The sequence below is a fragment of the Syzygium oleosum genome, unplaced genomic scaffold, assembly GCF_021117445.2.
Source record: "Syzygium oleosum isolate NSW1041296 unplaced genomic scaffold, Sole_v2.1 Sole_v2.52, whole genome shotgun sequence".
Classification (NCBI taxonomy): domain Eukaryota; kingdom Viridiplantae; phylum Streptophyta; class Magnoliopsida; order Myrtales; family Myrtaceae; genus Syzygium; species Syzygium oleosum.
In genome coordinates, this window is record NW_026607536.1 from 773480 (window position 1) to 799940 (window position 26461).

General features: G+C 41.4%; 5 protein-coding genes across 6 annotated transcripts; 1 reads left to right on the forward strand and 4 right to left on the reverse strand.

Moving 5' to 3' along the window:
• Positions 1–2804: 2804 nt before the first annotated feature.
• LOC115679565 (chaperone protein dnaJ 20, chloroplastic-like) lies at positions 2805–3353 on the reverse strand. The gene has a single exon (XM_030603178.2). The coding sequence runs from the start codon at positions 3351–3353 to the stop codon at positions 2805–2807; it is 549 nt and encodes a 182-aa protein (XP_030459038.2).
• A 5843-nt stretch (positions 3354–9196) lies between these two features.
• LOC115679554 (non-specific lipid transfer protein GPI-anchored 31) lies at positions 9197–11243 on the reverse strand. Its single transcript, XM_030603170.2, has 3 exons — positions 10748–11243; positions 10470–10496; positions 9197–9563 (listed from the first exon to the last, which is right to left on the reverse strand). Exons 1-3 carry the CDS (start codon positions 11076–11078, stop codon positions 9388–9390), a joined length of 534 nt encoding a protein of 177 aa, XP_030459030.1. The 5' UTR covers positions 11079–11243; the 3' UTR covers positions 9197–9387.
• Positions 11244–14804: 3561 nt separating this feature from the next.
• LOC115679714 (probable protein phosphatase 2C 71) lies at positions 14805–20997 on the reverse strand. 2 transcript variants are annotated; one of them, XM_056307331.1, is made up of 9 exons: positions 20517–20997; positions 19448–20401; positions 18605–18725; positions 17667–17733; positions 16973–17060; positions 16428–16597; positions 15732–15875; positions 15417–15545; positions 14805–15136 (listed from the first exon to the last, which is right to left on the reverse strand). In XM_056307331.1, exons 1-9 carry the CDS (start codon positions 20725–20727, stop codon positions 14960–14962), a joined length of 2061 nt encoding a protein of 686 aa, XP_056163306.1. In that variant the 5' UTR covers positions 20728–20997; the 3' UTR covers positions 14805–14959. The 2 variants fall into 2 exon arrangements, with proteins under 2 accessions (XP_056163306.1, XP_056163305.1); XM_056307330.1 differs by having other exon boundaries at positions 18605–18729; positions 19536–20401; positions 20517–20996.
• Positions 20998–21886: 889 nt separating this feature from the next.
• LOC115679705 (chlorophyll a-b binding protein CP24 10A, chloroplastic-like) lies at positions 21887–22938 on the forward strand. The gene is made up of 2 exons (XM_030603373.2): positions 21887–22224; positions 22345–22938. Exons 1-2 carry the CDS (start codon positions 21992–21994, stop codon positions 22892–22894), a joined length of 783 nt encoding a protein of 260 aa, XP_030459233.1. The 5' UTR covers positions 21887–21991; the 3' UTR covers positions 22895–22938.
• Positions 22939–23654: 716 nt separating this feature from the next.
• LOC115679706 (uncharacterized) lies at positions 23655–26240 on the reverse strand. The gene is made up of 4 exons (XM_030603374.2): positions 25762–26240; positions 25588–25648; positions 25322–25466; positions 23655–24102 (listed from the first exon to the last, which is right to left on the reverse strand). The coding sequence occupies exons 1-4, from the start codon at positions 25991–25993 to the stop codon at positions 23845–23847; spliced, it is 696 nt and encodes a 231-aa protein (XP_030459234.1). The 5' UTR covers positions 25994–26240; the 3' UTR covers positions 23655–23844.
• Positions 26241–26461: the final 221 nt, after the last annotated feature.

Here is a 26461-nt window from a genome sequence, read left to right on the forward strand (position 1 = left end):
GCAGTGATATGCCTAAGCAATGGGACCGGTATCTTGCTCCTACTGAGTTCGCCTTCAACAACTCGGTTAACCGCTCTACCGGTACATCTCCCTTTCAGGTCGTTTATGGGCGTACACCACAGCATACTCTGGATTTGGTTCCCTTGCCCAAGATTCCAGGCTATAGTGTCGCGGCAGAGAATTTGGCGACCAAAATTAATGAAGTCCAAGCTGCTGTGGCTAGTCAATTGGGTGCTTCTAATTCAAAGTGTAAGGAGGATGTTGACAAACGGCAACGTTCGAAAATTTTTGAGGTAGGCGATGAGGTAATGGTTTTCCTGCGAAAGGAGCGTTTTCCTGTAGGTACCTATAATAAACTGAAGCACAAGAAGATTGGTCCTTGCCGCATCCTGAAGAAGATCAACGACAATGCCTATGTAGTTGACCTTCCTGGTGATCTCAACATTTCCCCTACATTTAATGTGGCAGACTTATTTGAGTATCATGCTCCCGATACACCCCTCTATCCTGAAATGATGTAGAACAGTTAGCATGTGATTATCTTGAACAATGTGATCGTCGTAATCACCGGAAATCTCGGCAGTTTTTCTGATTTTGGGGAAAACAACCATTCAGGCAATTTCCTATATTATCATTTAGGCAGTTTCCTATATTACCAGTCAGGCAGTTTCCTATATTACCATTCAGGCAGTTTTCTATATTACCATTCAGGCAGTTTCCTATATTAGTTTATTAGATGTTATCTTTAATTATTCGATTTCCATTAGTATTAGGAGTCCTATCTCTATATATAAGATGTCCGTCTTGTAATCAAGATCACAGTATTATTGAATAAAAATTTCGAGTTCTTTGGAGTTGTTCCAAATTTACGCTTTCTCTCTCTGCGTCAACATCACTAATATGTGAAATAAGTTGCAAACAAGGACATTTTGTTGAGAATGGCAACATAGTAGAGACAAAGAAAATAAGAAGAGAAACAAGAGGAAATTCAAGGACACCAACAGGCTTGGCAACGACATAACATTCAAGAAGGACAAGTTATGATTTTATTGTGGTAAAAAGGGACACTATAAGAAGGAGTACCGCTACCGGCAAAAGAAAAAGATTGACACAACAACAAATGTTATGGAGCAAAACACCAATGGATTGGTTGCTCTGGTATCTAAATTGCAAATTGGAATGGTGACTGAATTAAACATGGCAACTATGAATGAGTCAAAAGATTCGTGGTTTGATTCCGGTGCTACTGTGCATGTTTACAATGATAAGAAGAAATTCAAAACTTATACACACGTAGAGAAGGAACAACAAGTTTTAATGGGAAATCACGATACTGCAATTGTTCTAGGCCTATGCATAGTTGAATTGCACTTCACTTCTAGAAAGAAATTGACTTTGATAAATGTTCTACATGTTCCTAATATTCGCAAGAATCTTGTATCAACTAATTTGTTGTGCAATAATGGAATTAAGGCTGTGTTAGAGGCCAATAAGCTTATCTTATCTAAGTATGAGACATTTGTTGGGAAAGGGAACTCTTTGTAACGAAATGTTCAAATTAAGTATTAATGAAACTTTTGCTTCTGTTATATGCTTGAGCCGTCTTCCTTGTAGCATAATAGTATCTCATGCTTGTAGAGATACTTTGAAATTTATGAATAAAAGTGGTACTCAAGATAAGAAGGATTGTGAAATATGCTTACAAGCAAAAATATATAAGAAATCATTCTCAAAGGTAGAAAGATCTACTAAGTACTTGAATTGGTGCACTATGATATCTGTGAATTAAATGGTATAGTAACTAGATGCGGAAATCATTATTTTATTACATTTATTGATAATTACTCTAGATATACTCATGTTTACCTTATGAAATCAAAAGATTAAGCTTTTCATGTGTTCAAGATATATAAGGTTGCAGTTGAAAATCAAAAAGATGCAAAAATCGAAGTTTTGAGAAGTGATCAAGGAGGAGAATACTTCTCATTAGATTTTGCCTGAGTCTTCTAAAAAAATGGTATTGTGTATCAAGCAAGTGCACCTTATACACCACAACAAAATGGATAAATGGCAAGGAAGAATCCACTTTTGGTAGATATGGTCAATTCCATGATCTTACAAGCAAAATTGCTAATCAAATGACATAAAAGAATATAACACAATAGACAAAGTTGGTAAATTCAAAAAAAAAAAATCGGTAAGTAACTTAAATGAAAGGTGGCAACCCAAAATTAGTTAGTAAATTAATCAGACAATAATCGATAGATCACTTTAATATAGATTGACGATTATATATAAGAGTTAGTAGATTCGAAATGATAGCAAGTTACGAAAATAAAAAGCTGATTAGTTTATACCAAAATTGCGTATCTGCAAACTATCAAGAAAAGTGGGTAACTTGAAATTTACCGGTACGGACCGTATTTTTTTACACGGAAGAATAGAATTCTACAATTTCATAATGCTTTTCGTGGTTATATACGTGAGGTTAGAGTATGCCCTAAATTGCTCAGGCACATTCAACCATCAACACAGCAAACCAAAAATTGTAGATGTTCATCATATGTACAGCTGGGTTTGAAGAACCAATTAACCAGCAGACAATTGCTATTTTATGTATAAATCAAGTTAATTTCAGGGAAGGAAGAAACCAGAATTACAAAAGAATAATTGAATCTGAATCAATGAATCATCAGTGACGTGTCTTACACAATTATGAATAACTAGAAGGACTAACAGCAACAACAAATCATATACTTTCTTTCCTTTATTTTTTAATCCTTCATTTTGGTTGAACGGGTTTCTTAATCTCTCCGGAGGTTGTGAGCGCGTTTTCGCGCGGCCCACGACCCGTTCTTCTGAGCCATCCGATTGTTCGACCTCCGCTTCAGCTCAACGATCTGATCTTGCCACCTACTCCTCATCATCTCCTGATCATCGCTATCGACGACACTGCATGGCGATCTCCAAGATACGGTCGAGCTCAGGCCCAGTTCGTAGTTATACTCTTGGCGCGACGTGGGGTCGGACAGCGTCTCGTAAGCCTCGTGAAGCCGGAGGAACATCCTCGTTGACTCTTCTTTCATCGACGGGTCGCGGCACGCGTCAGGGTGATACCGGAGCGCCAGCGATCTGTACGCTTTCTTAACGTCATCGGCACTCGTGTCGTTAGGGTTCAGTGAGAGCAGCTCGTAGTAGTTGGAGCCATTTTCGCGTACCGACTTGGTCGCTGATGAGGATGATCTGCAAGAGATGGTGATCCTGGGTCGCGGCCTTTGTGTTGCGGAGAGCGAGTGAGATGGAGACAGAGAAAGCTGGGAGGTTCTCAGGGTTGAAGCGAGAGAGAAGGCCATGGATGATCTTGGAAATGTGTTGTGGGTGAAGAACGCAAGAGACTTGATTGTTTCCTTTGATAGCTCTTGCTGAGCAGTAGTTGAATGAGTTGTGCTATATTTATAGGGGTCTGTTGAACGTGCGATTCGGTCAATGTTCTCGATTGGTATCATCTTTCGTAAAATATTAGGCACCACGAATGTGCAAGGAAGGTGGTGCCTGGTAAGCGATCGGAAACCACGTTGAGTTCGAGGTTAAACGCGTTTTCGTAGTAAATATCGATTCGAGCATTGACTGTAGTAAAATATTGCCCATTATCGGTGGACTGAGAGAGGAGAGGGAATAGACACTCGGCGCGTCGTTTTTTCATTTTTGTTGACACCCAAAATGGCCAAGTCTTTCACTGAGGTCGGGTAAAGAGACCGAGCAAGACCGGCAGAGGCGGTATATGCTTGTCGAAAGCTTCTTGTTGGCGAACTTGTTTAGTCGACAAAGAAGCTAGTTTCGGCCGACGGGAAATATGAAGGGAAATAACCAAAGTCCTAGAGCATGGACGTTGGTAAACGAGACTAGGTTCAACCTGCAAAGAGTCACCACTGACGCTGTGAGAGAGGAGAGGGAATAGACACTCGGCGCGTCGTTTTTTTTTCATTTCTGTTGACACCCAAAAATGGCCAAGTCTTTCACTGAGGTCCGGGGTAAAAGAGACCGAGCAAGACGCGGCAGAGGCGGTATATGCTAAGTGTCGAAAGCTTCTTGTTGGCGAACTTGTTTAGTCGACAAAGAAGCTAGTTTCGGCCGACGGGAGATATGAAGGGAAATAACCAAAGTCCTAGAGCATGGACGTTGGTAAACGAGACTCGGTTCAACCTGCAAAGAGTCACCACTGACGTTGTTTAAGTAGTGGAGCCGACAATTTCGAACTCAGCCGTTTAGACTCATAAAGGATAAATATCGACGCAACTGCGAAGACGGGAAACCCACACAACCGTAAGATCATGGAGACATAGACGTAGGAAGCCACCAATGTTGGAAGCTAAGAAATGTGGGTTACCATAATTGGAGAAAAGTGTCAAAAAAGTAATAAACCTTTTTTTTGTGCTAATTGAGTCCTAAATCTTTTGTATTGGTGCCAATTGAGTCCTACTAAATCTTTTTTTTGTGCCAATTCAATCCTAAATCTTTTTTGTATTGATGCCAATTCAGTCCTAAACTTTTTGCATTAATGCCAATTCAATCCTTCCGGCCAATAACTATTCACGTGTCGAAGGACTGAATTGGCACCAATGCAAAAAATTTAGAACTGAATTGGCACCAATGCGAAAGGTTTAAGACTGAATTGGCATCAATTGAAAAGGTTTAGAACTGAATTGGCACAAATGCAAAAGGTGTAGAACTGAATTAGCACAAGAAAAAGGTTTAGGACTCAATTGGCACCAATGCAAAAGGTTTAGGACTGAATTGGCATCAAAAAAAGTTTTAGGACTAAATCGGCACTAATACAAAAGATTTAGAACTTTTTTGACACTTTTCCCCGATAATTGTCATAAGAGTGGATGAGTAACAACGGTCAAGTTGTGGATTTGTTTATAAATAGAAGTTGCTGAATTCCATGAGTCATGCAAGATGTGCTTATTTTCTTTTTAATTGTTATTAACTGTTGATAATAAGTATAAATACTTGAATTGTAGCTTGTAGAAGGCACCGTCAATCGATGAACACCAGTTATTCAATGTTACTTCTGGTTTATATTCTAGTACCCTTCTACATGACTAGACACAATTATCTCTAGTCTCGGTACTTTTAATTCCTTGTCATATATGTTTCCTGTCCAAAAATCAATAAAGGACACTACACAACCTTTATATACTCACTCATCGACCCATATCTCGAAAGGCATTTCGTCGACACTTTTCGGCGAAACAATTTCATTAGCAGATTAATTACATGATCTCGACTCGACAATGGCTTATGAGTTAATACGGTGTTGGGCTACAAATGGCAATTTTTCTTGTTTTTTGGTCATTTTTTAAAGTAAATATTCTGGTTATAGTGCTAAAGATGATAGATAGTCCACTACTTAAGACTACATCGATAAAACGCCTTTTACAATATATAACCAATATCTTGATTACATAGGCTCGTTATCATCTGTCTTTGAAAGAAAGTGACATTTAAAGAAATCCTCGTGGACGACTCATTCTTAGACAAACAACACAGACCAAATCAAGTTTTAGAAGATCTCACAATATACTCAAAACCTAGCTTGACCAGAAAGGGTCTTTCCTCCTCCCGTTGCTAAACAAAACGTGGGTAGTTGTCAAGTTTTGCATATTAAAATCTCATTGAGAGGACGATCACCTACCGGATTAGCCGACGGCGCAGGAGGCTAGAGAGCACAATTCTCTAACTCGCGTTACCAGAGGCCCACTCTTGGTACAAACCGGCGACCCAAATCACTTGCGACGCGAAGGTGACCGTATCCTAGGTGAGATCGGATCGACTTTCGAATCTTCTCTTGTTTCCTTCCTCTTGAATTTCCATCGTGTGAATGTACAGATTCATGTCGCTAATATTCTTGATGGGTGTAAACAATTGGAAAAATTATCCAAAAAGTCCTAAAAGTATTACACTTTTGCCAATTCAGTCCTAAACCTTTTAAGTTTGCCAATTAAATCCTAAACCTTTTCACTTCTTACTAATTAAGTTCATCTGGCCAATTTTGGCCGGCCGGCGCTGACGTGACCGCCGGCTGACGCCAACCGTCCGGCCAACGTTGATGTGGCAATTTTTTAATATTTTTTTTCGAATTTTTTTTTCTTTTCTTTCTTTTTTTTTCTGCCTTCTTCCCTCTGGCCGGTCCGGGTTGCCGAATAGGCCAGAGGTGCGGGCCGACGAGGTCGACCTCGCCGGCCTCTAGTGAAGCTTGCCCGTCGCTGCTAGGCCAACCTCGCCTAGCCAAGGCAAGGGACGACCCAGCCGACGGTCGGCCTCGCCATCGGCGAGCTCGACCTCGCCATCGGCGAGGCCGAGGCCCGCCATAGGCCGCTATCACTAGGTTTCACCTCGCCCAGTGACGGCAAGTCGCCCTTGCCATGGCTAGGCGAGGTCAGCCTCGATCTCGTCCAGGCAACGATGGGCGAGGCTCGCCCTCGGCAGTGGCCGCTAGGGGCAAGCTTTGCTAGAGGTCGATGAGGTCGACCTCGCCAGCCCGCGCCTCCGGCCAATCGCTGGTTGTAGGACCTGACAAAGGGTTGAAGGCAGAAAAAAAAGAAAAAAAAATGTTAAAAAATTTGAAAAAAATATTAAAAATTGCCACGTCAACATTGGCCAGCTAGCCAGCACTCACGTCAGCGCCGGCTGGCCAAAATTAGCCGGATGAACTCAATTGGCAAGAAGTGAAAAGGTTTAGGACTAAATTGGCAAAAAGTGAAAATGTTTAGGATTGAATTGGCAAGAAGTGAAAAGGTTTATGACTGAATTGGTAAACTTAAAAGGTTTAAGACTGAATTGGCAAAAGTAAAATAGATTTATGACTTTTTGGACAATTTTTCCGTAAATAGTTTGTACATAGCTTCTGTCTCCCTTAAAATGGTCAACCACCAAAAGAATTTGTGCATAGCTTGTCCATGAATCGAATAAGATATTTGCCATTACTTGCTATATAATAATTCGTTGTGCTCCTCGCTAATCTTGGGAGCGACAAAAATTTAACCAGTAAATCCAGGGCCGGCGAGATTAGTCAAGCATGATTAATCCCTCTTGTCTTTCTTGGCCTCCCGTTAGACACGGCCGAGCCTACGCATATCAATGGCCGATATGATATGGAATAGATCTTCCAAATTTGGCCGCGACCCAAGCCTCACATGTCGCTAGTAGTCAAGTCACATTTTGGTTTTTTTATGCATTCTAGATCTACAAAATATCGACCGGACTCGTAGCACGACCAATCAAGGCCATAATGTATTTGATTATTAAGAAATGGGACACGAGTGTCCCTCAATTTGTCTTGTTTTGTTCCACGTATGAAGCGCGAGTGCTCATGGCACAATCTATTTGCAATGGAGTGGTTGTATAATGCTTGCCATGGTGCTTCAAGACAAAGAGTCGACATAGGCTACGCCAGACGAATACTAGATATGTGGTGAAAGATCGCACGAGTTTGACAAGATTGAAGCAAAATGGGTGCTAAACCGGTATGTTTTGACCACTTTCGGTAGAGTCGACTTGTAATCCCACGAGTTGATTTTTAAGTCTGAGCATTTAACAACACCTCCATGTTACTTTGGGCAGACATGCTGCGACGCAATCATGGTGAGTACGATGATACGAGATGAAACGCGACTCGCAGCCCGATAGTCTCGATGCACGGCCTCATCATGAGAAGTTCATGATCGTATTGGGCTTCGAGCCTATCAGTATGTTGGGCTGAAAAGGAGTTCACCTTGAAAAGAATCGAAATGGTTCAATAATGCCCGTGAACACATCTGGATCCTTTAAAGACGCTTCATGCACCACTCTTTTATGGCCCAATGTAACCTTCGTTTCTTTGTTTTTTTTTTTTTTTGCTACTACCGGTTCCGATCTCGAACTTACCCCGGACCCTGTGTCACTGACCCCGTGATGCCAGTGGCTGCTCAAAGGTAGTACTAACTGAAGAATCTGAGCTCGCTATAGATAATATCCCGTGTCTACAGAATACTTCACTAACCTCACTGTTCCAAGTAAGAAGCGAGTGAAAGTCCTAGCCAGGTCATTATGGCGTGCTTTGACTCGGAGTATATGATAATTGAAAGACTCTGGAACAAAGGACACGAGATCCAAAACATAGTCAAAGAAAGGGGCAAGAGAGAGAAAAAAAAAAGGGTGTGTAGACATGACCTTAGTCATTGAAAGAGAATTTTGGGTATAAAAGTACAAAAGCGATGGGCATGGATGGTGTATGGGGGGCATGATGAGAAGCATGCGGCGATTAGCAATGAGTGATGCGCCTTATCACGCCGTATCGACAATCATGAGCACGTCGCGTCCCCATGTTTTGGGTCTAGCCGCTCGGGATCGTGCTTTTATTACGGGCCTTTCGGCTGGCCGGTCAAATTGGACCCACCCACTTTAAAGCTTAGATCGGGGAGACTATCACCTTGCTAGATTACACGAGTAATTATTGCCCAGATCCTATGAATAAAGCATGCAGCGGAACCCGATATTTTTATTTATAAAGATCGTCAAGACGGAGTCTAAGTCCAAGACTATCAATATATCCGATTAAATCCACCTTCATTAAGAAGTTTAAATCGGTAAGTTATAAATCAATTAAAATATATAAACTGTTCTAAACCATACAAATTCTTTCGTGTAAGACTTTTTTAATACAATTTACACGTGCATCCTAGCAAATAATAGCTCTGTTTTAATACCTATTACACTATCTGATTTCATGCATCCAACACTCCGTGGAGTTTTAGACGTCAAATGATCCGTCGATAGCTCAATTTCGTGATGGTCAATCCACCGGTTTGTTTAATCTCCCCTACGTTTGATGATTCCTCTTTCTACAGTAAAAGAAAATCCGAGGAGAGAGTAGAAAGTCCATCCGTGCACTTGTTGGCCACTTACGAAGAACAACAAATGCGCTTTAAGGTAGAACAACACGATGTTTTCAAAGAAACTTTTAACATCGTTTTATTCGTTCTCTCTCGCCACTATGTCATGCCACGTCAGCTTTTTCATCCGATTAGGCCCCCACCCACCTGAGTAACCAATGCAAAGTTAACTGCAGAATGGTCCAACTTTTAGAACACATACCGGCAACATCTTTTGATATGAGAAATCGAATTAGACATAGATCATTGCGAAACTGATATCCAGAAACCTCATTAATATCATTCATCCAAGAGAAGTTCCACACAATGAATTCTTACCCTACAACATCAGCTAAGAAGAACGCTCAGAACCTCACAAATACAAATCGACAAAGTGAAGATTCTGTCAATAGTCCCTCGGTAACCCCATGTTCTCTCTTCACCCAAAACTGCATCGTAGTTCCCCTCCAGTTCAGAACAGCAACCATCCAACTGATGCAAGAATAGTGACCCCAATTGCAGAAGGAATGGAGAGAAGGGAAGCAGCCGAGTCACTGCCTGGAGCAGGCGCCGGCGCTTGCTCGTTCAATCCATTGGTGGCGGCCGGCGCCATTGCTACTGGAGTTGGTGTAGAGATTGGAGATAGATCTGCAAAATAAAACCAAAACATGACCAATATCATTCTTCTTCGGAAGGAAGATCGAATATAGGCATGGGCAAGATCCCAACAGTCAGCTCATTTTCCCTTGTGTTTTTACTTTGATTAGAAAGGAGGGCACATTGAACATGTGCATCCAGCCGAAACACTATCAAGACAGAGACAAGATTTTTATGACAAACCTAACAAATCAGCAAAGCAAGAAACTATGCTACCACATAGAATCGCAAATAGTACGGAAAGAACGATTTCAGCCAATAAAGCCCCTTCGAGGGGCATGATAATAGCACAAATAGTTTGATTAAGACGATGCAAGAATCTCCCTGGACCAGGTATTCCTGTTTCTCAAGTACCGCCCACCCTAAAGGTTCTTTGTTCTTTCTTATTAAGAAAAGGAAACTGAGAAACAGAGTGCTAGACTCCTTACACCTCCAATGAACAAAGTCAAGTCAATCCCCACAGTTACGCTACAGTGCCTTCAAAACTTCAGCAGGAACATTAGATTTGTGACTTGGAATTTTCTTACTGGGCAACATTACATCTCCAACAAATTCTCCACTGGGCCTAATGAAACAACGATCATTCGCTGAACATCTTAGTCAGCATATAGCCAGTTTGTGACCCAGGATAATGTACCAAAACATCAGGCACAGAATTCTTCCATGAAAAAGCCAAAACTACCCAGCACCACTTTCTAAAAGCTTGAGACTTTTACGTGCAATTTGTAGGACCATGCGCAAATCTGTTCCCCAAAAAAATACAACAAAGCGTATAAAATATGAAATATATCCAATCAAGCTTTGTCCTTTGCCCAAAGGAACAAGAACAATCTCGAGCGTACAAAAAAGTTATGACTAAGAAAATAAAACACAAGGGCATTGGCAAAGAGAAAGTACCTGGAGAAGTCTCAGGAGCTATGGACACTGCAAAAACAACAAAACGCCAGGGTAAATCAACAATCGAGTCCCGAGAGCATCAATCGCCAAATAAAGGCCATATATTTAGACATATGATACTCGAAAAAATCTTCCTTGAGCTTAAAGAGATAGAAAGGGAATTAAAAGATGCCCTCCAAAAACTGAAGAAAACACAGACAAACAAGCAAACATACTCGGAAAAGGAGACGCCTTTGAGACAAAAAGCAAGAAAAGGGACTGAAACAGAGGATACCCACATGCGCACTTGGTGGCAGAAGAGGCAGACACTTTGCACGCGGCGGGGAGAGACATGGCCTTGGTGACATTGAGCACGACACCGAGCTGGGCACTGCTTTTGAAGGCCTCGCAGATGCACTCGGCGTCGGCCTTCAGGACGGTCTTGAGCCCAGAGCAGCAGGTCCCCTCCGGCTTCTCGGTGGTGCTCCCGTTGGAGACGAAGGACAAGCAGTCGGCCATGGTCAGCACAAGGCTTGAGCAGTCGACGGCCGGCGCCGGCGCGTCGTGGGCGGAGTCGGCGGCCCAGGCGGCGAGGGCGAAGAGGAGGACACAGATCTTCGTGGCTTCCATGTCTTCTCTGTAGCTCTTAGCCTTCTCTTTGCGTGGGGTGCAGAGGGAGTGCAGTGACGGTGTAGAGAGGAAGAGAGGAGTGACGGAGAGGGTCTTGAGGGAAGCAAAAGAGGAAACTTTCTGGGTTATATAAAGGGGAGAGAGAGTCGAGAGGAATGCAGACAGTGCGTGTGGGAACGATGGGAAAACAGTAGTGATGTTATTCACACTTCAAGCCGACAGTGTCTGTGGGAACGATGGGAAAACAGTAGTGATGTTATTCACACTTCGTTTCTCGTTTGGGGCCTGATTAAAAAAAAAAAACACAAATTTTAGGTCGAGGGATAATTCTTGCCCGAATCTTTTTTTGTCCCGCAAAAAAATATCAATTTTAGATCGAGTTATAATTCTGGCCCCGATTTTTTTTTGGTTTCATAAAAAATCATCAACTTTCACCCTGATCCCAAATCTGATCCCCTGTTGACTTTCTGTCTGAAGTCGCCATTGTTTGAGAAAAAAAGTTATAGTGGTAAGCTTGACGAATATCGTCCATGGCGTCTGTCGACAGGCAGTGAGTAGTTTCAGATTACACCTGGCTAGAGAGATTCAATCTGAAGATATTTTTTACTTGCCAGTGAAGTGAAGGAGACGAACAGTTTCATCTTTATCCTTCAAATTGTGGCTCAGAGAATAAGACAATGAATCTTGCTTTAAATCCAGTCAGCAAGCAACGTGAATTTATTATTAAGGTAGAATAGCCAAGTTAGATAATCAATGGTTCTAAGTTAATGAGAGCCAGATTTGATATTTAAGTGAAAGTTTGTGCTTTTTTACGAGACAAAAAAAGTTGAGGCCAGAATTGCGAGACAAAAAAAAGTTCGGGCCAAAATTGTCCATCGATCTAAAATTGATGCTTTTTTACGGGACAAAAAAAAAATTCGGGCTAAAATTATCTCTCGACTTAAAATTGATGCTTTGTTTTTGGAATTAACCCTCTCATTTGGTGGGTTCCATCCATCTTTCTTAAGGAGAGGAGGAGGAGAGGAGAGAAGAGGAGAGGGCGTGGTAATGTGGCATGTGGGGCAGTAGGTACGACGCTCGGGGAAGTGAAAACAAGCAGGTGTGTGGATGTGGATACGCGTCGCCCTTCTACTACCGCACCGTAAGGCAACATTAACCAACCTGCTTTGGGTTTTCTTTCATAGCCAAAAAAAAAAATTGTCACCTTTTGAATCTCTTCTTCTGCTCCTCTCGACGCGAGTCGGAACAGAGGCCCTGTCGAATTTCGTCAACCGCTTTCGTGGCGGAAAAGCTGGTGCATTTGTCTGTTCTTTTTCATCTTTGTTGAGACGAGGATTTCTAAACCAACATCCTATATATATTTTTAATTAACTCAGTAAAATCTTCTGATATTACTATACAAGGAAAAGGGTCGACTGAACGAGAGCCTGGTATTTGTTAAGTACCTTTTAATATAACTGAAATATTAGGAATATTTTCAGATGCGTACTTATTAAGTGCTGTGAGACTTTTTCTTTTAACAGAATCATTAATGTGTGTGAATACATATAGAAAGAAGGAGCTCATCCTTTGAAGATATTTAACTACACATCTCAAATAATTTTGGTTAGAGAAATGCAACAATATGCTCAGCACGTTTTTTTGACTAAAATCTGCTTCTGTTACCGCACTTTACTTTTCCTTCCTCGGTCCTCACGCATTTGTTGACTCCGGTCGCCCTCTCTTCGGCCTAGTCGACATCAACTTTGAATTGTATTTATTCTGCACAACTCACAAGCAAGAAAAAAAAAGCAGCATTACTCACTCTAGATTTACTAAGAAGAAAATGACGTAAACAATACTTAAACTTGAGCTAATATGTAACGTAATTTTGAAATTTATAATTTTTTCAATGTGATTCATGAATTATAACTTAATATGTGATCTATTAGCTTTTAATTTGTTCAATGTGGTTCGTAAATTTTTCATATATGTTCAATATTGTTCCTAATCTTGAATTAATGAAAGGACGATATTGAATATTTTTATATAATTTAAAAACTATGATGAACATGTACCAAAAGTTTATGAACCACATTAAATATATTAAAAGTTTAAGGACCACATTACGTATTAGATTAAAGTTCATGGACCCCTTATTTCATCATCCCTTTACTTTGTTAGTGCATAACTTTATCGGTCCACAGTTCATATATGCTTTCAAATCAGTAGCACAAGATGGTCATCGAACACTCAGACTTGTGATATACATTAGTTGGTCCTACCCGCTATTACATTTTTGTGACGCACGCTTGATGAGTCTCTTAATCTTGACTTGTCCGTAACATAAAAAGAAAGTTAAATTGTGCAATCAACCGCGCACTTAGTGGAAAGATAGAACTGTTCTTTTTGCCATTGATCTTTTGAGAAAAGACTTTAGTTCAGTGAAGAAATTTCTTTGCTAAAAAAGAATGACTTTGGGGTAATCTCTAAGGCAACTATCTTTTCGTTTTTCCACCTCTAATCCCTGCTTTTCCAAGTTCTTGCATCATAGGACCCCCTTTTATTTGAAATCTCGAGGGACCACGTACAAGCCTTTTAGCCGTCTAAACATGATTAGGCTAACGTGCAGATCCGAACGCCACTGTCAATAGATTAAAACAGGCAAGAAGAGAACAGGAGTTTGGCTTGGAAAGAGCAGAAGACCCGCTTGACCTTTGGCTTTTTGACATTTTTTTGAAATTTCCCACCAATTGACTGACTACTGACTAGCAACGATTCATAGAGAGATGTAGAATGGCCATTAAGGTGGCGTGATTGAGCTCGTGAATCCAATTAATGATGCCTAGTGAGTGGACCCTCCTTCATTATGGGGAATCTTTCCCTTTATCAAATTTGTGTTTTCAAGTCAAAAGCATCAAAGCAAAGCGGGCAAGTTCACCTTTTTGCTCAATCCCAAATCCTAGTGCCTCATGTGAACTTGCATAGCTTCAATCTCTCTCTCTCTGAACAATCATCAGGCAACTGCTGCATGTGTTAGAACAACTTGTGTTGTCAGTGGCAAACCAAACAGCAAATATGATTCCATTCCTTGTGCTTCTGAAGCATGTTCTTGTGGAGGGGTCCTGCAGAGGCAAGTCGCCATGAGAATGTCCCAAGTCCTAACTTTTTCTTTTGCGCATTTCCTCTTTCATTTGTTTATCTTTTTATCCTTTTGGGTCCCCTCTGTTCGTATTCCAGATGTCACGCTATATATTACAGCATGCTCGCAGTCTCAACTAATCATGAGGTTGAGCGTGTTCTTAGTACCTTTTGAACTTCGCATATCAACGTGACCCTCCATTTTTTTTTTAAATCTGTATGCATCTAGAAAGTCATAGATCTGCACCTCTCGCAAAGTATGAAATTTCAAATCTACCCAAAGCGAAATGCCAGGAGTGAATTGACCCGGTTAATGCTCATGCGCATCTTCGCGATGGACCCGATCAACGTTTATCGTTCTGTTCGCTTGAGGCAACCATGCATGAGTTTGCCTCCAAGCACCATGGGGACATTTAGCTTTCCTGTGGAGTCCTTGCACTTTGAACTAGCTCGACCTAAAACTTTGTCTGATGCTCATCGTGATGGAAACATGATAACAAGATTGAACTTTGAACTAACTCGACCTGAAAGGATCAAGACATCTAAGAAATGGAAAGCGAACTCATCGATGAATCTTTGGCCTAAGAAACTGAAACATCAGGGAAGTGAATCAAGAAAGGATGATATTGGACATTTTCCAATTGATATTGCGCAAACTCTTTCCTCAGATCAAGATAAATAGAGCCCGGGAAAAAGAATCTTGCGGGAGTACAAAGAGGACTTTGAACTGTCATCATCTTAATTCAAAGAGAAGAATCGTCCTACAACCGAGAGCTAGATCTCTTCTCGACCATTGACACGACCACAGTAACATCATCGAGCTTGCCACCAGTATAACCAACATAACCAGCTGCATGGGCCGCATCTGCAAATGGAGTCCTTGCAGATTTTGATTGCCCCACCTCTTGTGCTCTAGTAGCCAATAGTTCTGCTATGTCCTGATAGAGACGTATGAACAAGCAGTCAATATCTTCCAGTGGAAACTCTATCAATGGCTCATGTGAAGAGCTCAATAGTCAATAACACTATAAGGCAATGATCTGATGCAGTTTACCAGAAGTAGGTCAAGGATCATAGCAGGCCTCAATGCATGTCCAGAAATTCAATCCAATTTTTTATACTCAGTGAAACCACTATAAGCATGTGTGGTTTAGAGTGATCCATTGTTTCCAGCCAACAAAGAGGCTTAGTGAAACATAATTAAGATAGGCAAAGTACCTGAGGACTTAAACCGGATTGCAAGGACTTGCGCACGATTGAAGCTATCTCTTGCTCGTAGAGATTGTTGAAGAGACCATCAGTTGCAGACACAATCACGTCGCCCTCATCCAACTCAATGCTGTAACACTGATCGATAAACGATTTTAAGATTCTAGTGTTTCATCTCGCCATCTATCTCTCTCCCCCTAATCATTCTATATACAAACGAGAAGCAACTAAGTTCCAAGAAGGATTTATTCTCTAATACACTGAAACACATATTTCAGAATTCCAGTTATGACATTGCGGAACATCCAATTCAGCATAAATTACCTCCATAAGCTCTGAGGGAGTATCTCCTCCTTCCATCAGCACGGGAAAATTGAACTCATGAACCATCGGAGAAGATCTCTTATAGATCATGCCATCTCTAATTATGATATACCCTGAGTTTCCTATATTGGCCACATGCAAGACCTGCCATTCAAGTCGTCAATCAACAGGAGAACATGTAGCTTGCAAGCAGTGGCATAGAAGACACTGCAGCTTCAGCTTTTGACAGGGCAAGGGCCAAAAAATTCCATAAAAGGTCATCAGGAGAACGGTTAAAGATAAATTGATTAGAGTTTCTGAAAGCAGCCTGAAAAGTTATTTAGAGCATCCACCATTTCATTAAAGCTTTGCAAACTCACTTATCCAAAGCACATCTAAAGCTCTACAGGTGTATTGTTAGAGCCTTCAAGGTGTATGTCTCCTCTGCTTTGACTAAAATATAGGAGATTTACTTCAAAAGGAACAACAGATATTAAGTTTTTTACTAATTAAAATATCCCCAAGATTCAAGATACGATTGACTGCATCCCAATGAAGATGACAGCATTCACATGAAGCATTTTAAGGTTAGTTTTTAATGTAGAAGTTCCCCAGGGCTGTGGCTGCATTGTTGAAGCTGAAAACCCCTGAGAGAACCAACAATAAGCTTACAATGCAATTGAAATCAGAGTATTGCATGTACATAAATTATATTACCTGACCATCAAAGCAAGCAATTAAAACTGTAGACAATCCTATAGATCGTGTTGCTGCAGCACCTCTAAATATCACATCAATAGGACCAGTTAGGGCATTGCTCTCGCTGGTTGATACCATCTCTCTGCATTTGTCCATCAATCCTTGGGCAAATAATCCAGTATTAGTTCCTGAGAAAAAAAGGCAGTCAATATTTAGCTTCTTCATGCTTGCAGTTCATTCATACCAGTCTTCTGAAAGCATTAAGTAATAGTGAGAAAAATTTCAAAAGAAGTTCATGCAGCCCAAGAAGTCAACTTAGAGTCAATTCATGCAGATATTGAAAATAATTTTCTTGGCAATCATAATGAATTTGTGATGTCATTTGAAAAGGCTGTTTTCATAATCTATACTTCCTAATTTCATTCTATAAATTTCCGGATGCATCTTTTCAGTACACTCAATTATTTATAAAGAAGGAAGAAGAACAAGAAATTAGACCATTAGAGATATCGAAATCTGTTTTGTTTCTAGCAGTTTCCTCTAAACTGAGTAAAAAAGTTTACCTTCCATAGTCCACTTGCCAATTCCATCAGCAACACCTAGCCAGCTTCTGTTGGTGATGAAATGAGAATCCTCTCCACCTGTCAACACCTGGAAGCTATTATTTATTCAACCATAGTGTCAGTACTTCATACTGGACATTTAATGTTATGTGATACCCTGAGCTTTCCCTTTTATCAATATGGAAGCATTTTCTCCTTTTAACATCACAAAAGATTTACTAAGGTATTCAATGTGAGAGGGACCGTTGATACTCTAAGGCAAGTCTCAACTTGATAACAACCAAATTCTCTCAAGGAAAAAAAAAAGAAAAGAAATAGAAGAACCTTACTTTGATTTAAGTACTCTTCCTTCCTCTTATCAGTTTCCACACTACTTAATTCCTCTATAGTAGTTGCAATAAGGTTTCATATCTGCCAGCACTCTATAACAAGGAGGTCTTGTATTAACGCTGGAACTTACATAGCCATAGGCAGCCATACTCTCAGATCAAGATTCCCCATGCAAGTGTTGGAAGATGGAAATAATAAGAAGAAACAGTATATTACTGGAATACCGGTAAGGGAGAGATAATGAGGCAAACAGAATTTCTGTTATACTGATTTCATTTTTTTTTTCTGTCATAGTGCATCCAAGAAAAATATTTTTCATGCCTATCTCATATTATAGGAACAAATGTCCATGAGATATAGTTACCTTAGAGGGATGTGGCAGTGAAGCAGCACCCGAATTAAGACAAAATTCTGTCCTCGAGATTTCTTCCCTGGATATGGATATTTATTAGCCACAATCTCAAGTTCAAACCTAAAGGCAAATTGCAGTTGAATATTTGTCGCAGGTAATAAAATAGAACTCCAGAGTTTAGATGAATAAACAATAAATAGAATAGAATAGACATGCCTCTAAGTCGAGCTGAAATCTAATATTACGTAATTTATATATCAAACAGAACATAAACTGACTCTTAGAACAGAACCTTATGACCTTAGAAAACTTGCTGGAAAAGAAAAAATAAAACCAGAGTGTAACTAGACCGGGAAAAAAAAAAGTTTTGGGAGTAGAAGCAAGATGCTGAAACTGTATTATCTTAGAACTAAAGTTTTAATGTTAAAAAATTGGTTGCTCTCTGCCAGGGTATTTGTCATTGCCGCAACTCTAAAAGCGACTGTGATATCAAGACAAGGAAGCTCATCTACTCACAAATATGCAAATCACACTATACTAAACTTCAACAGAATGAGAAACTACCACAGAATTATGTCAACCCTAACTTATGAACAGTCTGAAATACTTTCAAGTTGCCATGAAGCAATGTGTCAGTATTTCATCAGAAGATCATGCATTATCCACTCCACTAAGATGTACAAGCCAGACTTTGACAATGGCTCGTCTACTGCAGTCTAGCAACCTCCCATGAAAGTTATTCTCATAGTTGATATTCCGCACAAGGAAATGTTTTTGTTTCTTTCTTTAATGATGGTAACTCTTTGTAATGATGACAATGGTGAAATTACTGTTTGCAAACACACAACCTTCTCCATCAAATCAGTCATCATGGTAGACATTTCACCTGAGCATAGCAAAGTTTAAAACTAATTTTGCTCTGCAAGAGGCACAAGAAAATCTGTGGTTACCTCTCATCACTACTTTTGGCAGAATCCTGTTCTTCCCCACTGATTCCTGGCATTTCTCCAAGTTCAATATTATGCCAGTTAAGCTCAAGTGATTCATCTTGATTCAAGAGCATACTATCATCTACCTAAAAAGAAGACACACAAGATCATTTAAATTCCTTGAACACGAGGAGGAAATAGATAAATAAGAGCAACCTTTGCTGTCAAAATAATTACTAGGACTTGGTGACAAAAAAGGGAGTGAGACAAACTAGCTGAATGTACAGTACACTTTGAAACTGATGTCTCCTGAAGCGCTATTATCTATTGGTTTGTTTGAAGGCAGAAAAGTATGGATGCTCACATATAAGCATGAACCACAAAAACATACTCGTTTCCTCCACAGAACTCTGGCAATAAAGAAGCAGCAACTCACCCGCCGCTCTCTCTCTCTCTCTCTCTCTCTCTCTCTCTCTCTCTCTCTCTCTCTCTCGTCAAGTGATCTCCCCAGCTTAATCGACAAAAGGCTTTACCAGGTTTGAAATGTAAGATTTATGCTAAGTAGAGGGCTCACACATGCTAAATGAGTCAAAGGTTCTATGGCTTCATTTCCAAAGTATGGGACAACTAAATCACACAGGATTTCTAATCCTAGTATGCAACTGAGAGAAAAGGATGGTTAATTAAGCAGAGTCTAAATCTCAATCCAAATTAAATCACTCATTATGCAAGTAAATCTATAAGCCATTCTCCTCCACTCTTTCCATTAGTAGATGATATCATTTACTAAGCTGGTGGCTCAATATACTGTAAAAATTCAATCAAGGAGAAGATGTGCTGAAATGGAACTTTCAAGAAACAGACTAAGCCCTTCCAAGCTTTCACTCTTATGCACATCTGGAGCTATACTCTTGGTAACATTGCCAACTTTCTCATTCTTTAAAGATTCAACCTCTGATGAAGCATAAGCCAGCATTGTCTCAATCTGTGCACTATCTTCACCACTCGAACTTTTGATTGACATATCCACTTTTTCTATTGCAGTAGCAGCATCGGGAACACTTGTTCCATCCGTTTGAACATTTTCCTGAATACTTTCCTCAGAGGGACTATCACTAGACACTTCAACTATTGAGTCAGCTTTAGATGGGGCTGGGGCTATATCTTCATCCACAGTCTTCAGTTCCAAAACTTCGTCTACATCACTCACGTTTTCCAAGTCCTTCGTGGGATGTGACTTCAAATCAGTAGTAAGCGAAGCATCAAGACCATTCTTGCTGATACTAATGGTTTCCATACTTACGGCATCATTAAGCTCGGAAAGGCCAATTGAAGCGGGAGGTTCTTGCTCGATTGTCTCCATCAATCCTCCCTCGCTATTTATACTAACTAGACAATCAGGAGTGGGACCCCAGGAATCACTTGTAGCCACATTAGACCCAGCATCTTCCAACGTTGTTGCAATTGACTGAGGACTTTCCAAAGACACTACTTCTGCCATACCAGGATAATCTCCTCTAGTTAAAACTGTCTCATCATCAATCAGTTCAAGCGAGTCCCCCAAATATTCAGCTACTGAATGGGATTCAGCTTTCTCTTTCGTAGTATGGTTGAAGTTACCGCCTGCAACTTCTTTCTTGTGGTCTACATGAAGAACCTCTCGCAAGTAGACCGTTTTACGATCTTCACTGGAGAAACTTGTGGAAGCAACTTGATCAACATCGCCACCAGTACCTTCCAATTCCTCCATTTCAACGTCCACACCCTCCGCTTCCCTCACGTCACCGAAGTGAAAAACGACGCTGCCATCAGAACACTCTGCCCAAAATCCCCCAAAAGACAAAGCAATAAGAACAACACCAAAACAAAACAAAAATACTCAAAACAATTGAAAAGAACCCATCAGAGACACAGAAGCTGCTCGCTATCGAACCTGTGGTGGAGACGAGGCGAAACTCAGGCGAAGAAGAGGAATTCCCAGGCGACGCGGGCTTGGAGAAAACGCAAGGGATTGACCTCCTCTCGCGAACACACACTCGCAGAGGGCACTTTCGCGAGATTCGAAAGCGATGGCTACTGCATGGAGAAAACAGAGAACTGGAGCAAGAGAAGCTCAAAGAACGAGCTTCCATGGAGACCCACATGACGAAACTCCTTCACGCTGCGGAATCGATCATGGCACCGTGATCACATCAGCACTCCCGCTGAAGCTGCGCGTGGGTTGAGTGGTCAGTGCATGGTGCGAGAAGAGACGATCAGCAAAAGTCAGCCATGGCAATCGTGGATTCGGAGTTACAGTTGCATCCCAACAGCGAGGCATAAAGGATAAGGAAAGAGAAGAGACGACGACAACTGTCGATCACTGATCAGTGACCAGTAATAACTAGTAACCCCTCAACCACTGAGCAAAGCGGGTAAAGTAACGATTTTTCGAGAACATGGAATGTCGTTCGGTTTTAACAGATTAATTACTTTCTTAATATTATTCATTTCACAGATTGTAAGTAGATGTTTAGATAGATAGTTAACATTTAGTACTAAATACGAGTGTCGTATCAATTTAACTATATAAGTATATTCAAGTTGTCGTATCACTTTGTATATTAATTCAATTCCGAAGCATGTCATTCACGGCTAAATAACATTCATATGCTTTCTCTTAACAAAAATATTTATTAATAAACTTTCACAATCACTTCATTCTGGCAAAAGGTCAAAACGTATTACTCTCTGTGTATATTCAAAACTGAATTTGGTCATTGATGGAAAAGTTACAACCATCCAAAGAAAAATTCAACATATTGCATGCATCATAATGAACGACCTTTGATTACCCAAGTTAAGAAGATGGGTTTCCCACGTGACAGAAGAAGTTCAGTCTTCTCTACTCCTATTTCTTCAAAGCATTGTGATTGGTCATAGATTGGACCTAACAGAAGCCATTAAGAATCACATTATGCATGGAGCAACCTAAATATAAGAATTGAGTTTAGTTATCCACCCAACCTTATTCATCCCCCAACAAAAGAGATTATCAACGAGCCTTTGCTGCTGAACGCATGCAGGCAGTGGCTAGGGGACCTTTCGCTGTCGCATGGGACAGTATCCATCGAGACAACTATGTGGGTCCATTGCAATTGAAGGCATCTGGGGATGGGCAATGTGAGCTCGAGTTCCCATTGGTCCATGATCTATCCACAACCCGTCCTCTTCAGATTTCGTGATCCTACTTGGCTCCATAGGAAATCTCCCTTATGATTCTCCCTCCCTCACCCTCCTCACATTGCCCAGTCAGAGGGGGGGAAAGCAAACATATAGTGCTTTTTAAATAGGAAACTCAGTACCGCTAGCTCCATCTTCATAGTTCAGACACACAGAAACACGCGCGAAAGAGACAGAGAGAAAGAGATGGCTGCAACATCCAGTGCATTTGTTGGTGGGTTAGGCTCAAGCTCGACCTTCTTGACTGGAGGCAAGAGAAGCCATGACTTGTTATCCGCTGGATTTGGAGCCAGGGCTATCCCTGCTTTCACTCCTGGGAAGTCGATAGTAGCGGCTGCAGCTGCGCAGCCAAAGAAATCGTGGATCCCTGCCGTTAGAGGCGGCGGCAACTTCGTCGACCCTGAATGGCTCGATGGCTCGTAAGTATCCGTGAAGGCACATATCTATGCATACTGATGATTTGGTCATGCATTCGGTGGTTTGTTCAAGGAAAAAAGAATTCATTCCACTGGTTGTCTTAACTGATGAATAATTTGCAGACTTCCAGGCGATTATGGATTTGACCCACTAGGGCTAGGGAAGGACCCGGCGTTTCTCAAGTGGTACAGAGAAGCCGAGCTTATCCACGGCAGATGGGCCATGGCCGCAGTGGTCGGCATTTTCGTGGGCCAGGCGTGGAGCGGAATCCCATGGTTCGAAGCAGGTGCGGCTCCGGGTGCGGTGGCGCCGTTCTCCTTTGGCTCGCTGCTTGGAACCCAGCTTCTGCTCATGGGATGGGTCGAGAGCAAAAGATGGGTGGACTTCTTTAACCCAGACTCACAGTCTGTGGAATGGGCTACTCCCTGGTCTAGATCGGCCGAGAACTTTGCAAACGCAACCGGAGACCAGGGATACCCGGGAGGCAAGTTTTTCGACCCCTTGGGACTCGCGGGCACGCTCAAGGATGGAGTGTACATTCCTGACGGGGAGAAGTTAGAGAGACTGAAGCTTGCTGAGATCAAGCATGCGAGACTTGCTATGCTGGCCATGCTCATTTTCTACTTTGAGGCGGGGCAGGGAAAGACACCTCTCGGTGCTCTTGGCTTGTAAATCGGGCGTATGACAATTGAAGTGGAGACAGAAAATTAACAGAACTTGTTATGATCTTAATTTCTCTATGCTTTTCAAACTATGAACCAGCGCAGGGTGTTTGAAAAACCGGTTAATAGATGCTACTTCAATAGAAGGTGAGTAACTGCTAAAGGAAATTGAGGGGAGAGGAACCCTGACTTCTATAATGAATGCAAAGAAATCTAGCTCGCTGTTTTTTATGTTGCTTTCCTTGGCTTGTTTAACAGAACTACCTACTTATGCTGAGCAACATCTCAGCCGAATGAAGTCCGTTTATCCGAAAGGACGAAACAAGGACCGGCCAATGTGACAAATGAATATAACAGGAATGACTGAGCTAAAAATGAGAGGATGGGACTGCAAAGGATGTCATCGACGCAAAATGGGCAGATGGCCATGTTGATCGTGGAGATACTGAAATAAGCGCAATTTCTCATGGGCATGCCCTAATCGTATACGAAATATTAGTTGCATACCTGACAGGAGTCACCCCACAAGAATGCTGCTTCTGCCTCAAAGCCAAAACCTATTGGCAGATTTTCTCAAAGGGCAAAGATCCTTGGTTGTTGGCCATGACATCTAGGTGGCTACAAAACTAGTAGAGACTAAATTTTGACAGAATCTTCGTACACCATCTCAGCCAAACTTAGAAAGTAAGAAACAGATAAAGCTGATAAGTCTTAATTGCGAAATTATTACTTAATGCTCAATCATGATGAATACCTACCCCATATCAAAATAGAGACAAAACAAAATTTCTGCTGGCAAAAGCACCAAAGAAAAAGGAGGAAAAGTAAGTTCTCAATGATCGATAAGTTTCCCTTCAAAAGGAGTCTCTCCTGGGTTTTACTCGCAGAAATCAGAACAAGAGATGGGCTAAATTATCTTAAAGATGTAGCCATGACAAGAGATCACTCAAAAACGACTGATTATTCACTGCCAGTGCCAGTAGCCATCAAAAACTCGCCCTCGCAGACCACTTCCCCCCCAACATAAGCTTTCCCTTCCATCTTTGCAATTCCAAAGCGCTTCTGTAGCTTGACAAGTGTCATCCTCATAACTAGGGTGTCACCTGCAATGACAGGCTTCCGGAATCTTACTTTGTCAATTCCAGCAAAGAAGAAATTCTCACGAGAGCCTCCCACCTCTGGCTGTAGCATAACCAAGCCACCAACCTGTGCCATTGCCTGGACAGCCAACAAAATGTATTATTGTCTTCTTCATGGATGTAAAACCTCCCAAAAATGGAAGTATCTTTACCCAAGTAATGAAGCTTGTAATAACTCACATCTGAAGAATCATGAAATTCTAATTTCGAGACAATTCCTAAACAAAATTTCAGAGTTCACCAACCAAAGGTTTGACAAGTCCACCGATATTTGTTATAGTACAAAAGTCATCAGATGTTCAGTCCATTTAAAATTCCTATAGAAGCTAAGTAATTTCTATGGCCTATGCTTGACCAATGACTAATTCCTGTAGAATCTGGAACAAAACATGCTCTTCCAGACTTGCAAAACCTCCCAGCAGAGAGACAGTCAGGGCAAAGGATAGCTACTGGCATCTTGTTAAAAATGATGTTCTACTTTCTGACAATGGAACGGTCATGTATAAAATCAGAGATATTTCAGGAGAAATTATGCTAAGGTTCTACACTTTAATTCCTTTACTAGAAGAGAATTTGCTAAACTTACCCTTAGGTTGCTAAAGTTTGGGTTGCTCGGGTGATAGTAACATGATCAGTAACAGAGATGTAGTAAGAAATGTTACTCTTGGCTGAGATAGTGAAGCACTCTTTGTAAGGGCTCAAAATGTAATATGAAAAGCAGATGATAGGCTCACTGAAGTGGGTTTCCTATGCCAGGTCCAAGCTCCAGCCAGGCTGCCACTACTGTCTTCCTTTACTTCCAAATTATAAACGCAATGCTAAGCAAGACCGAGAAATTTATACCAACGACAATAACCGAGGATGTTAAAGTTGATACGGTTCCACTAGGAACTTGGACACTTCATGTTGCACATTAGGCAATGTTAAGTGGATCCATCATTTTATAACACGAAATAAAGTTTGTCCAATAGGGGTATGCGGATATAAGATTTGCTGGTGGTTAATGCATTATCTTCAAGGAAAACCCAACCTCAAGAAACCCGACATGGATAATTGGCACTTCATGCCAAGGACTGTCGGAACAAGAACGACTTTGGACTGAAGACACCACATCATCTTTGAGAAAGAAAGCCAAACACCTATCTAATGCCTTCACCAATTACTCGGCATTGCAACACATCAGAAGAAATTTCATTCGACTTAATACGAACCACCTTAATATCTCGCCAGTACTTCAATGAAATATAAAGTAAGAGATAAACCTTAACAAAAAGGCACAAGAGAGTAGAGGGTTTTACCTCGACCATGAGAACACCAGGCATGATTGGCCTCTCGGGAAAATGCCCAGGAAAGAAGTTGTCGTTAATAGTCACATTCTTGATAGCAACAGCCGAAACTCCAGGGTTGTATTCGATCACTCTATCCACTAGGAGAAATGGAAACCTAGAGCATAGTACAAAGGAAAAGGAGTTCTAAGCTTTATTACATGAAAAGAGACACGGCGACCAAAAAAGCCGTTCTTTTTCCTCGGAGAAACCGAAAGCCGCGTAAGGACGCGTTTTACCTGTGAGGCAAGATGTCGCGAATCTGGTTGATATCCATCACCGTCGGAAATGCAGCATATCCTGCGCCGGAATCGAAAACGCAACGGTCACCAACATGATCTCTGAAAAGCAATCGCGATTCTCGCTACACTCGATAACGAGAAGGGGTAAAAAAGCTCGAAAATTTAACATACTCAATTCGATGGGAGTGTCGTCCTTGGGACCTTGAGCTGCGCCCAGCGAGCAACGAGCCGCGAAACGGCGGCCCGCCGCCATCGTCTTCGAGGCGGCGTTGAGTCCGGGACGGAGCTGAACGGAGGCCGGAGGAACCGGCGTCAATGCAGTCGATCGGCGAGGAGCGAGAGAAGAAGACGACGAAGGAGAGGAAGAAGAGAGCAACGAACCGGGGAGAGCCGATGCTGCCATCGTGGGCGATGATGGGTCGGACAAAGACGAGCGGAAGGATGGAACCCAGGAGAGAATGGAAGGAAGTGGGAGCGATGAATTTGGGGGATTTATGAAGGCGAAATTGGGCGAGAGAAACGAGGAAGAAGTTGTGTTGTGTTGTGTTGGTGTTGGGATTTTAGATCAGAGTAGGCAAGAACAACATTCTGCTCGCCCACTGCTTGTACGAATGCATGACAGAGAGACACACTCACGCTCCGGAGTGGCCGGGACGGAGATTCCCAAGTTCTTTTCCTTTGTGAAGGGAAAAAACCATAAAAAAGAAAAAGAAAACTCAAATTATGACATTTGCAACACATTTATTTTGGAATTAAACAACTCAAATTATACCCGTTGTGTCACGTTTATCCTAAACTTTTTCTTATGACAAAAAACTCTAAATATGTAGCTATGCGATACATTTATCCTCAACCAAGATTTCGTCAGATT

Bases quoted from the DNA above. Each gene is read 5' to 3' on its own strand.
- LOC115679705 (XM_030603373.2), top strand. From the start codon at position 21,992: ATGGCTGCAACATCCAGTGCATTTGTTGGTGGGTTAGGCTCAAGCTCG. The intron at 22,225-22,344 runs GTAAGTATCCGT...AATAATTTGCAG, and splicing joins CCTGAATGGCTCGATGGCTC to ACTTCCAGGCGATTATGGAT.
- LOC115679706 (XM_030603374.2), bottom strand. From the start codon at position 25,993: ATGGCAGCATCGGCTCTCCCCGGTTCGTTGCTCTCTTCTTCCTCTCCT. The intron at 25,649-25,761 runs GTATGTTAAATT...ATTCCGGCGCAG, and splicing joins CGACACTCCCATCGAATTGA to GATATGCTGCATTTCCGACG. The intron at 24,103-25,321 runs GTAAAACCCTCT...TTGGCTGTCCAG, and splicing joins CTGGTGTTCTCATGGTCGAG to GCAATGGCACAGGTTGGTGG.
- LOC115679565 (XM_030603178.2), bottom strand. From the start codon at position 3,353: ATGGCCTTCTCTCTCGCTTCAACCCTGAGAACCTCCCAGCTTTCTCTG.
- LOC115679554 (XM_030603170.2), bottom strand. From the start codon at position 11,078: ATGGAAGCCACGAAGATCTGTGTCCTCCTCTTCGCCCTCGCCGCCTGG. The intron at 10,497-10,747 runs GTGGGTATCCTC...TTGTTTTTGCAG, and splicing joins TTCTGCCACCAAGTGCGCAT to TGTCCATAGCTCCTGAGACT. The intron at 9,564-10,469 runs GTACTTTCTCTT...TTTATTTTGCAG, and splicing joins AGCTCCTGAGACTTCTCCAG to ATCTATCTCCAATCTCTACA.
- LOC115679714 (XM_056307331.1), bottom strand. From the start codon at position 20,727: ATGTGGGTCTCCATGGAAGCTCGTTCTTTGAGCTTCTCTTGCTCCAGT. The intron at 17,061-17,666 runs GTAACTATATCT...AATAGCTTCCAG, and splicing joins CACTGCCACATCCCTCTAAG to GTGTTGACAGGTGGAGAGGA. The intron at 15,137-15,416 runs GTACTTTGCCTA...CGTCTCTATCAG, and splicing joins AATCCGGTTTAAGTCCTCAG to GACATAGCAGAACTATTGGC.